Source organism: Arachis ipaensis, chromosome B05 (assembly GCF_000816755.2).
Source record: "Arachis ipaensis cultivar K30076 chromosome B05, Araip1.1, whole genome shotgun sequence".
Lineage (NCBI taxonomy): Eukaryota > Viridiplantae > Streptophyta > Magnoliopsida > Fabales > Fabaceae > Arachis > Arachis ipaensis.
In genome coordinates, this window is record NC_029789.2 from 10,867,260 (window position 1) to 10,878,401 (window position 11,142).

At 31.8% G+C, this 11,142-nt stretch overlaps 1 protein-coding gene across 1 annotated transcript; it reads right to left on the reverse strand.

Annotated features, from left to right (window-relative positions):
* Window positions 6,597-9,762, reverse strand: LOC107642886 (tubby-like F-box protein 5). Its single transcript, XM_016346382.2, has 5 exons — window positions 9,308-9,762; window positions 8,360-8,760; window positions 8,173-8,260; window positions 7,711-7,840; window positions 6,597-7,625 (listed from the first exon to the last, which is right to left on the reverse strand). The coding sequence occupies exons 2-5, from the start codon at window positions 8,711-8,713 to the stop codon at window positions 6,953-6,955; spliced, it is 1,245 nt and encodes a 414-aa protein (XP_016201868.1). The 5' UTR covers window positions 8,714-8,760; window positions 9,308-9,762; the 3' UTR covers window positions 6,597-6,952.

Genomic DNA, 11,142 nt, shown 5'->3' on the forward strand with positions numbered 1-11,142 from the left:
ACTTGCTGTATCTTCAGCACCCATGTAAAATAGATATTAATTATTGTAGGCTTTTGGTTATTGCATGGTGAAATATTCTGTGGTTCTCTTTCTTTTATTGATTTGATTATTTTGTTTAACTGGAAGTGATGTTAATGTGGAGACAAATCTGGCTTGTATTTATATGCTAAGCCAGGTTAGTGGTTTATTGATTATTGGTTAATATATATCCCTGACATGGATAATTGTAAAGGTAACTTCCAATTGTATTGACTCCTATTAAGAATTACTAACGTTGATAAATTTGGTTAATCTGGTCACCGCGACAACGATAATTTTTTACTGTTAGAGAGATAATAAAAAATTAGTTTAAATAGTTAAAATTTTTTATTTAATATTTATTAATTCTAGTAATAATTAATAAAATTTAAATAAAGTAAATTTTAGTTATTTTTAGTTATTTACTTAATTTTTTTGTTAGTAAACATTTTCAAAATTTATTTTTTAATGTGCCTTTCTCGTATAGTCATATTTGATGGTGTAATTTTTTTTTTAGTTTATCTTTATCAGCGTGTTTTCTTAGTGGGCGCATATGTTTAGAAAAAGTCGAAAAACCCATATTGTCTTAACTTTTAACCCTGTTATGGTTAATGTTTTCCTTTGAATAAATAATCATTTACTCATTTTTATTACTCGAAAGATTTAGATTTTGACAAAATAAATTTTAAAAATAATAAAAAGAAGATTTCTAAAAGATTATTTCACTTGATAAAATGTTCTAAATATTTGGTCAATAATTAATTTACTAAGTTAACTATTAATTATTTATAAAATTACTAATATATCTTTATATATTTTTTATGAAATTTCAAAGAATCTTGTTACTTACACAAATATTTTTATCAATGAGTCTAATCAAACTGATCCAAATTCAATAAAAATGGTGACGTGAAAATAGTGCTAAAGTTTTTTAACTGTGACACAGAAATTTTTTAATTTTGACACAATTTTTTATTGTTTTGATACGAAAATTTTCAAAATTCTAAACTTGATGTTGCAGTTTCTTTTTTTCTCTTATTCTTTTGCTTTCTTGGTGCAGAATTTCTCTATTTGTATTTATAAAATTACGCATTTTTTCTTCAAAAATTTGTGTTTATTGTCAAAAAAGATAAACTAAAAAATAGTATAATTCTTTCTTTTCATTCCCTTTTTTCTTTGTTTAATTTTTTTTATTCTTCTTAAACGATAAAATAATAATAATTATGTGAGTGCGAAACAATAAGATTATCAAAACAAAAAGAAGGAGGAGTTGTTTGGAAAAAATATAAACTAAAAAAATAAAACTGAAATTTTTTAATTATGACGCGTATAAAAGAATGTAAAATTTTTTTGCCTCTTCTCATTCTTCTTTTTTCATTCTTTGTGCATAATTTCTGTGTTTTTAATTATAAAGTTATGAGTTTTTTTTTCAAAAATTTTTGTATTTATTGTCAAAAATAATAAATAAAAGAAATAAAATAAAAAATTACATAATTCTCTTTAAGTTCATCCTTTTCCAAGTAATTTTGGAGCATTATGTGTTTCTTCTCTTTCTTTTATTAATTTTTTTGTTTTTATTTTTATTAGAAGGTGAAAAAAATAAGAATTATGAAAATATAAAACAGGAAAAAGAGTAAACATCTAACTCGATTTTTATCCATTTTCTTGAAGGACAATGCGAAAACAAAAGACATTTCGGTCCCTAACCAAATTATTTTGAACAATACAATCCTTTATTTTATTAATAAAACCGTTAAATAATAATAAAAATTAGTATTGTGAGAATTTTATTTGTAATAATTTTTTTCTACAATAGGATCAACTACCATCATCACCATTACCATTTTTTTCATCATCATCTTATAATTTCTACTTTTATTATTTCAATTATACAATCATATTTTGTCTTCATCATTACCTCCTCTACCACCATCAACATCGACAGCAACACCATCAAAATCACTATTCTCTTCTCTCATTTTTTATGCTACGTCATTTTTTCTTTTTGAATGGTTTTCGTATTGTAATTACTTTTTCTTCTTGTGACATCACTTCTAGCAATAGTTCTTCTCCATTTAACCACCACTAGTAAAGTAATTTTTCAAAAATAAATTTATTAATAGTTTAAACCCCACAAATTACTAATAAAACTCCTACAAAATTGATTTTTGTTACTATTTAACGGATTTTTTAATAGGAGATTATATTATCCTAAAATAATTTTATTAGGAACCGCAGTGTCTTATTGGACAGGGATTGGTTTGTCTTTTGAGAAAATAGACATGGACCGGATTGGATGTTTATTTCAAGAAAAACTATAAAAACAAGGAGGAGGAGGAGGAGAAGTTGTTTGAAAAAAAATATAAAACAAAAAAATAGCACCGAAATTTTTTAATCGTGACATAGAAATTTTTTAATTTTGACACTGAAATTTCTAAAACGTGACATAAAATAAGAGTGCTGCAATTTTCTCTTATTCCTTTTTAGAAAAAGAGATGATGATGATGATGACGACGACGACAACGACGAAGGAGGAGGAAGAGGAGGAGGAGAAGAAGGTGGAGGAAGAGGAGGTGATGATGATGATGATGATGAAAAGGAAGAAGAGAAGGAAGAAGAATAATATGAAGAAAAAATGCACATACATAAATTTGACTTGGTTGTATTTGGTTAAAAAAAAAAGGAGTAAACTATTGAAATGGTACCCGAAAATTCACATCCCTGACAAAACGAATTCCAAAAGATGTCAACCACAAATAAATTCCCGAAATATTTAAAAAAACATGATAAAAGGAATTAGATATTAAATATATATTTTAAAAACGATTTTAGCGATTAAATTTGAATGCAAATTTTTGCAATCATTATTAGAAAAATAAGATCTTTTCATCTTTAAAATTTGATAATCTTTTCTAAGTGAATTTTTGTTATTGTGAATGACCACAACTTGTTGAAAAATAAAAATAAAAACCTAGAGAAGATAAAAGTTTGGTCTGAATTGTTTTTGTGCATCTCCAAAATCTTTTCAAATGTTTGCCACCAAAATTTAGATCAAATGAATAAGTTATATGCTAAATATGAAAGTTCTATGGTTACTTATAAAAAATATAATATTTATTGATTCTTTTTGTCGTATTTTCAAATTATTTAGAGACTGTTTTGTTGATAACATCTTTCATGGATACCGAATTGGTAGTTAATCCAAAAAAAAAACTTGGTTATCTAGTATTTTTAAATAAGTAATGCTTCATTTTTTGTCAATACTTGACCAGCAATAATTTACACTTATATTTACAGAAATTTTTTTGCATATAAAAAACATATAATTTGCAGATATATTTACTAAAGTTTTATACATATAAATCAATGTAATTTATACTCATATTTTTTTGAATTTGCACACATAAATTTATAAAATTTATTAGTTAAAGAACTCCAACGAGCACCCACCATTCCCACCCTTCAGCAGTAGAACCAGCCCCTATGTTTTTATGCATCTTTTTAATTGGTGTCTTGCAAAAAATACAACTCTTCTCTACAAATAATATATGATGATAAGGATTTAGTCATTATACAATTGAGTTTTTTTTACTATAGAAGAGACTATGAACTTGGAAAAAGAAATTGTTAAATATATTAGTGAATTTGGTTCAATTTAGTGACAATTTAATGATGATGACAATGACAACGATAATGACAGTAACAGAGTCGGTTGATGGCAATAGAATGAATGGAGGCAAGAAATGGGAATGGAGTTGGAGAGGATGGTAAGTTAGGAGAGAGAATATGGGGGTACATTAATAATTTTATAAATAATTGACAGTTGACTTAGTAAATTAATCGTTAACCAAATGTTTGAATTATTTTATCTAGCAAAATATATTTTTTAGAGATCATTTTGTCTTTAACCGTTTTTAGAGTTTCATTTTCATGAACTGGAGGCTAATGAGACCAATCTCTATGGAGAAAATTAAGAGATTCATTTTTAGCATTTGTCTTCAAAATGCTCCAGGTGAGGATGGCTTCACAATACAGTTTTTTCAGTTTTATTGAGACATTGTGGGTAGTGATATTTTTAAGGCAGTTCGTAGCTTTTTTGGTGGAGGTAAAATGCTCAAGACATTTAACTATATACAGATTTGCTTGATCCCTAAGATCCCGGATGCTAGAGACATGTCACAGGTCGGACCTATTAGCTTATCCTCAATCATTTATCAGATTATTTCTAAAATTCTGGTACATAGACTTCAGGAGTTTATGAATAATTTAATAAGTCCAAACCAGAATGCGTTTTTAAAAGTTAGATTATTTCTGACAATATTTTAATAGCTCATGAATGTATACACTACCTCAAAACTAACAGGTGGAGATTGGAATATGAAATGACTATTAAATTGGATATGAGTAAAGTATATGATAGAGTTGAGTGGTGTTTTTTATGGTTCATCATGGAGAGAATGGGTTTTGGAACCAGATGGATTTCTTGGATCAGAGAATTAGTCACTACTATTTCTTATTATGTTCTTGTGAAAAGTCAACCTTATGGCTTTTTTAATCCAATAAGGGTTAGCTAACAAGGAGATCCTTTGTCACCTTATCTATTTCTATTTTGTGCGGAAGGATTATCCTATCTGTTATACAAGGCAGAGCAAAACAGGTCTATTTAGGGGATTTAGATTCACAGAAGGTCTCCAACAGTCAATCATCTTCTCTTTACTAATGACTCTATCTTATTTGGGAAGGTTAATGAGGAATCATGAAACAATATCCTATCTCTACTCAATCACATTATGAGATGTTTAGCGGACAGAAAATTAACCTCCAGAAATCAGCAGTTTTTTTTAGTCTAAACACCCTACTCGCCAGAAGACAACAGCTAGTAGAGTTACTTAACATAGAGTATGTGGCAGAAGATAAATATCTAGGTGTTCCATCTATTATTCAGATATCTAAAAGGACTATATTCGGTGCAATAAAGGATAAAGTTCAAAAAAGAGTTTAATCTGTGAAGAGGCAGACATATTTTAATCAGAACTGTTAGAGAAGTTATTCCAATATATATGCTTTCATGTTTCAAGCTTCCAGATTCTTTAGTGGAAGAAATACACAGGATTTTAAGACAGTTTTGGCAGGTCAAAAGGGAATGAAGAGAAAGATGGCTTGGGTTAGTTGGGATTATATGACCAGACCCAAAAAAGAAGGCGCATTGGGATTCAAGGATCTCAGAGCCCAGAACCTAGCCTTGTTGGGTAAACAGTTTTGGTGAATTACTACTGAGCCTAATTCGCTACTTGCGCGTATGCTCAAAGAAAAATACTATAGATACATTAACCCTATTTTAGTAGATAAAGGAAACCAACCTTCCTAGGGTTGACAAAGTCTACTAGAGGGAAGAAAAGTGGTAGAAAAGAGTTTGAAATGGAGTATAAAATCTGGCATGGGAAGACCCATGGTTACCCCTACTCTACCCTTTTAGACTCATAACAACAATAATCCAATAACAAACATCAATTGGGTACATGATTTATTTACCATGGATAAAAGATGGAATAATAAAGAGCTAATTGAAGCAGTTTTTCCCCTAAGTTCAGTTCGCGAATTTTCTCCCTGCTATTGAATGACAATGGTGAGGACAAGCTTGAATGGGTTTGGAACAAGAGGAAGCAGTACGATGTGACCTCAGGTACTGGGTGACTTATAATTTTTTTCATGCGCCAGTTGAGCGCCTTCCAATGGTGATGACAAATTCAATGCTTTGGAAATTAATTTGGAGGTTAAAATTATCATCCAAAGTAAAAAATTTTCTGTGGAGAGTAGCTCATGAAAAATTACCTTTACTTAATTTGATCAACCAGAGATTCTCAGATACTTCAGCAATGTGCCCAAGATGCAGAAATAGCAATAGAATAATCCTTCACGCCTTAATGCAATGCGATTCTGCTCCTGAGATTTGGTCTTCCTCTCTTTTTGTGAATGCTATGGTGCAAAATAGAACCATAGAATTTGCAGTTTGGTGACACACAGCAAGTAGAGATATTGAAAGAGGGCGTTATGATAGGTAAAAAATTTGGAGATCTTTGAAAGTGAGAAGCTAGTAGCAACAATAATTGTGAAAATAACAAGAAAGCTCTAACAAAGAATAACTCATTATAAAGCATCGTTCTTTGTAAATCCCCAATCTCTTCTGTTAGCTTTTCTTTTTGTAGTATTTGGTGTTTAGCAAAATAAAAGATTTCCTTTTTCTTTTGTCTTTATTCCTACAATGGAGAGTGTTTTCGTTTTTACAAAACAATACATTTACATTTCTTTGAATTTTAGAGTTCATTTTGTTACTCTCAATTTTCTCTTGGATATTCTTTAACCTCGTCTTCCTCGGAAGATTCTCCGAACTCCAATTATTTATTTTGCAAGAAAACTTGAAACAACATGCACCATGCACCACATAGCCGAGGATTTAATTTTTTTTTCCCGATGATATGAGCAAAAAATCGTTTGAAATAACAGTGAAAATGATACTGGGATCTTGCAAAATGCGTGCATGGCTGCTGACAAGTAATCATAGAAGGAAAACAATAATCTTCGGCAAAGAAAAACTATAACTTCAAATTAAGTGATAAAGGAAAATGAAAGGAGGTTCATTAGTTAAGAGTACTATGCGACTATATATTATACAATAGAAGATTTACTAAATTTAATCTTAGTAGCAGAGCTAGGAAATAACATACAGGTTAAAATCCACAATCAACATCTAACACATCAGAGGAGGAGGAGGACAAAAGGGGGAGCAGCCCCACCACCGCAGAGGAGGAGGGGGCGGGATTACTAACCACTGCATAGCTAAGATTTTCAGCTGCATGTGATGGACTGTGCCTAGAATAGTGTATATATATTTATATGAAACAGACCAGCAGGTGATGATCCTGCGACATGGGTCTCATTCACAGGCTGGTTTAGTATCAAAGCTGCTCAAGCATATCGCAAAGGCTTGGAAGGCAGAGAGTGGATATCGATAATCCATGGTAAATATGTCTTTCCCAATCTTTCCAAACTGCAAAATTACCTTTTCTTGCTCTGCGGTGGACAAATTATGAGATGGATCAACAGCGGCAACAAGTTGGAAGTTCTTAACAGACGCCACCGTAACACGACCCTTAAAGTTTAGGCACCAGCATTGCAGCTGCTCATGCCATCTGGGGGCCTTGTTTTTAAGTACTAGGGGCTCAACCAAGCCTTGGCTTTGCACTGGCATCTCCAAGAGGCTTGTGGAGCTTACGTCTATTATTGGAGCTTTTCCTTTCAGTGATGGCGACAAAGGGAATTGCTCATCAATTATCTGAGGAAGAGATGTCGGGGTTGGGGCGGTGCCTCCTTCTTGGATAGCTGACACAGGTATGGAGTTCATGGTACAGTTCATCCTCCGTGGCCCTCTCGTGCGTAGGACATTAAGCTCATAGGCAATGGTGCCAACGGTGTAGTTACCTGCTGAAACCCTCGGAGACGCCTGCTTAGTGTGGAATCTCTTACTAGAACGACCATTTGGCTGAGTTCCAGCTTGATGGGGAGATTGGTTGTCGCAGATAGTGAACTTGGTTCCCAAAAAATTAGACCTGCCAAAGATTGTGATCGAGTTGGAGATATGATATGGAACAAGGTGAAAAATTTGAAAAGAATTTTCAATTGACCAAGACTTGCCTTAGTTTACCAACATATGTGTTGCTGGACCGAGAAAAATCATTTGCAACCAAAGATATGACAAAGTCTATGCCTGTTGCCCTTCTTATCTTTTTAGCAGCTAATAACAACTTATCAGTCCCATTCTCCGCTGTATAAGTAAAATCAAAGCAAAAACAAGCTTCTTAGGTATACATTCAAGAGCACATTTCATCCAAATTCAATAAGCTGGCTCGATGGATCTTGAAAGGAGGGAAAGAAAACACACGAACTGATTCGGATGATGACTTGTGTACGTAAATAATTTCTCTTATTTAATAGGTTGTAAATGACATTTACTTATGATGAATCCCATTCATTTAAGGCAAGAAACCGGCACTTCGCATTCAAAATCATTAACTCCAAGTTTCGAAGAGTAACGGCAAATTCGACAACCCTTTTCTTTTAAAAATGAAATGGATTGCATAAGCAATGAAAACTTACATGGCACAAGACCGAAGTACAATAAATATGTTGAAGTTTCTCTGTTTCTCCTGATAAAGCACTGAATTGGTGACTCACGAGGACCGGGCTGATTATACACAAATGAAATATTACATAAGTAACAGAATATCCAATGGGAAAAGTAGACAAACAGTTGGGCCATTAAACCGGAAAAAGAAAATATTACCTGTTTCAATGAAATAGGAAACGTGAGCCTTCCGCACTGCTCAGGAGTATTGACAATCTCTTTTGTAACAGCCCTCCATGATTTACATACTGAAGCACACGACACAACAACGGTGCGTGCAGGCCAAGATGTCTCACTCTCTTCAACCCTATGAATTATGTCCAGAAGTAACTCAGGTGGTAGATGTGCCCACTGCCCCTGTTGAACAGGTTCAAGTGGATTTAGAGTGACATCAGGAACAACATGTGACTTTACTCTACTGTGCCAATGCTTGCTTTCTGCGCTCCGCCTCGATAAGCTACCAATCCCATCTCTCATCTCCTTGAGTTCGCGTACTATGCTTTTGAACGACATTGCAGCTCAGCATACAAGGTGTTCCTTCCACCACAACAATGTCACCACTGAAACAGAAATTGAGGTAAATCTCCACTGTTTCAATCTCCCATACCAATAGGAAAACACATGATCGTTAAATGTAACAAATATAAACAAGCAGTACTACTATCTCTTAACAGAGATGTCACACATCCAGAAGCAACCCTAGATTGAATGAAATCGAAACTATAAGCAGCCCATTTTCACAAATAGCCAATCTCAGGGTAAACTACATTGGATCACATTCACCATCCAACAAGGTTACTACTAAAAAAGAGTGCTTTTTATTTCCAGAGAAAAGTAGCTTAAAATCTAAACTTTTTACATCCTTAACAAACTTCTAACACATTTTTTTTCTATTTACCAACAGCATAACAAGGGAATAACCTAATACGTAAATAAATCGAGCTGCATCTATGCAGATACCCGAAGATCTAAGAATAACGCTAATCCCCATTTCAGGCAATTAACCAGAATGCAGAACGATTATTCATGAAACTACACCCCTCCCAAAGAAAAGTTTTTATTAGAGAGAGAGAGAGAGAGAGAGAGAGAGAGCAGATGAAGCAATACCTGGAACATAGAAGCAAGTTAGAAACAGATCAAAACGCAGCGAATCAGCTGAGAAAGGTAAGAAACTCAGGAGAGAGAAGAGAATCGAGGTCAAGATGAGCTTCTAGAATCCGGATCCATGAGGAAACGGAGGTGGGAAGAACCGAATCGGAGAAAAGAAGGCGCAAAAAGCGCGTTATGCTCAGATTCAGAGTGTTGGGAGATGGAGGCGGCGCGTGGACGGAAAAGCGATGAGGCGGAGGCGGAGGCAGCAGCGGAAAAGGGAGGGTGAGATGTGAGAAATGGAAGGTGGGTTTTTTATGTTTTGGATCACATTCTTGGAACCTTAATTTAGTAATGACCGTCGTTTCTACCTTCTTTCTTACAATTTACATTTACATTACATTACACAGAGAGAGAAAGAGAGAGAGAGAGTACCAAACCCAACCCCTCCCCTTCTCTCTCTCGTCTTCTCTAACCTTATTTTAATCGACAAGGAATCTAGTGTCTCTCTCTTCTCTCTGCTCTACCATCTCCCTATTTCTTACACGTGGCTCATGTGTCCGCCCTTGATTTCATTGCAAGAAAACAGTTATGTTGTATGTGATGTTCATCCATGAACCCTCCTTGCCTACACTTCAATTATTACTGTTATTACTTTTATGTGATGATACTTACATGTATGTTATATTGTTACTGTTCGGTTCTGCTTAATACTTCTTTTATTTCAAAATAAACATCAATTTGGACAAAGCATAATAAGAGGAGTGCTAGGGACAGTAAATTTTGTGTTTTATAATTATTAATTAATTATCAATAATATTTTTAATAGTGTAAAATTATATCTAATAATAAAAAATTACTCACTTTTCTTTTGATGGCTAAGTAGTAGCCAAATTATTAAAAAAATACTGGACCCTAAACCTTTTCTAAAGCATATTACTCTCCTCTAACTAGTCATAAGTCAACAAAGTAGTCTATAGAAAAGGGGAAAAGTCTAAAGAAAAACTCTTAACTGATTATTTGTTCAAAAAAGTTAATTTTGAATTTTATTTTCTATAATTTAATATGTTTGTATGTTATAAGTATTGTGGGTTTTCCATTTTGATACATTATTGATGTAAAAAAAATAAATTAAATGGATGTCTAAATATGTATTGTACTATTAATAATAATGTTTGAAAGGGTTTGGTTTGAAAATATTTTTTTGAAGAAGTGTTAGTAGTTTTTAAAAAGTACAAATTCATAATTTTGTGTTTTGATAAATAAAAAAAATTATATGTTTATACTTATAGTTTTTAAAAGATAGAGGTATTTTTAAAAATATTTAGATTTAATTTGGTAAAATTTTTATTTTTTAAAAATATTTTAAAAGGTTAATTTTTAAAAAATATTTTTTTAAAAATTATAGCATCTATGTTTAGTAAATTAAATTAAAAAAGACTTTTAATTAACACAAGTAACAACAAGTATATTTGATAAAATAATTTTTAAAATTTTAAAATATTATAATAGGCATTAATGTAAAAATTAAATTTGAATATTAATTAATAAATAAAGTTATATTAGACTTTATAATTTTAATAAGCATAAATCACCTTTAAAAGTTTTATCTTAGATGCTTTCAAAAATACCCTTATATTTTAAATATTACCAGCACAGGCACATAATTTTTTTTTATTTACCAAATGCAACACAAAGAGTTTAAGTACTTTCTCAAAAGTTTTACCAAATCAAGTCATAAAATAGAACTTTTTCAAGATAGCTTATACTTATGATAATTAAAGTTAAAAAGTCTAATATAATTTTATATATTAATTAGTATTTATATTTACTCTTAATTTATCTCTGTTGAA

Excerpts from the sequence above, each read along its gene's own strand:
- LOC107642886 (XM_016346382.2), bottom strand. The coding sequence starts at position 8,713 with ATGTCGTTCAAAAGCATAGTACGCGAACTCAAGGAGATGAGAGATGGG. Across the intron at positions 7,841-8,172 it reads GTACTTCGGTCTTGTGCCAT|CGGAGAATGGGACTGATAAG; the intron begins GTAAGTTTTCAT and ends TTACTTATACAG. Across the intron at positions 7,626-7,710 it reads ACATATGTTGGTAAACTAAG|GTCTAATTTTTTGGGAACCA; the intron begins GCAAGTCTTGGT and ends AATCTTTGGCAG.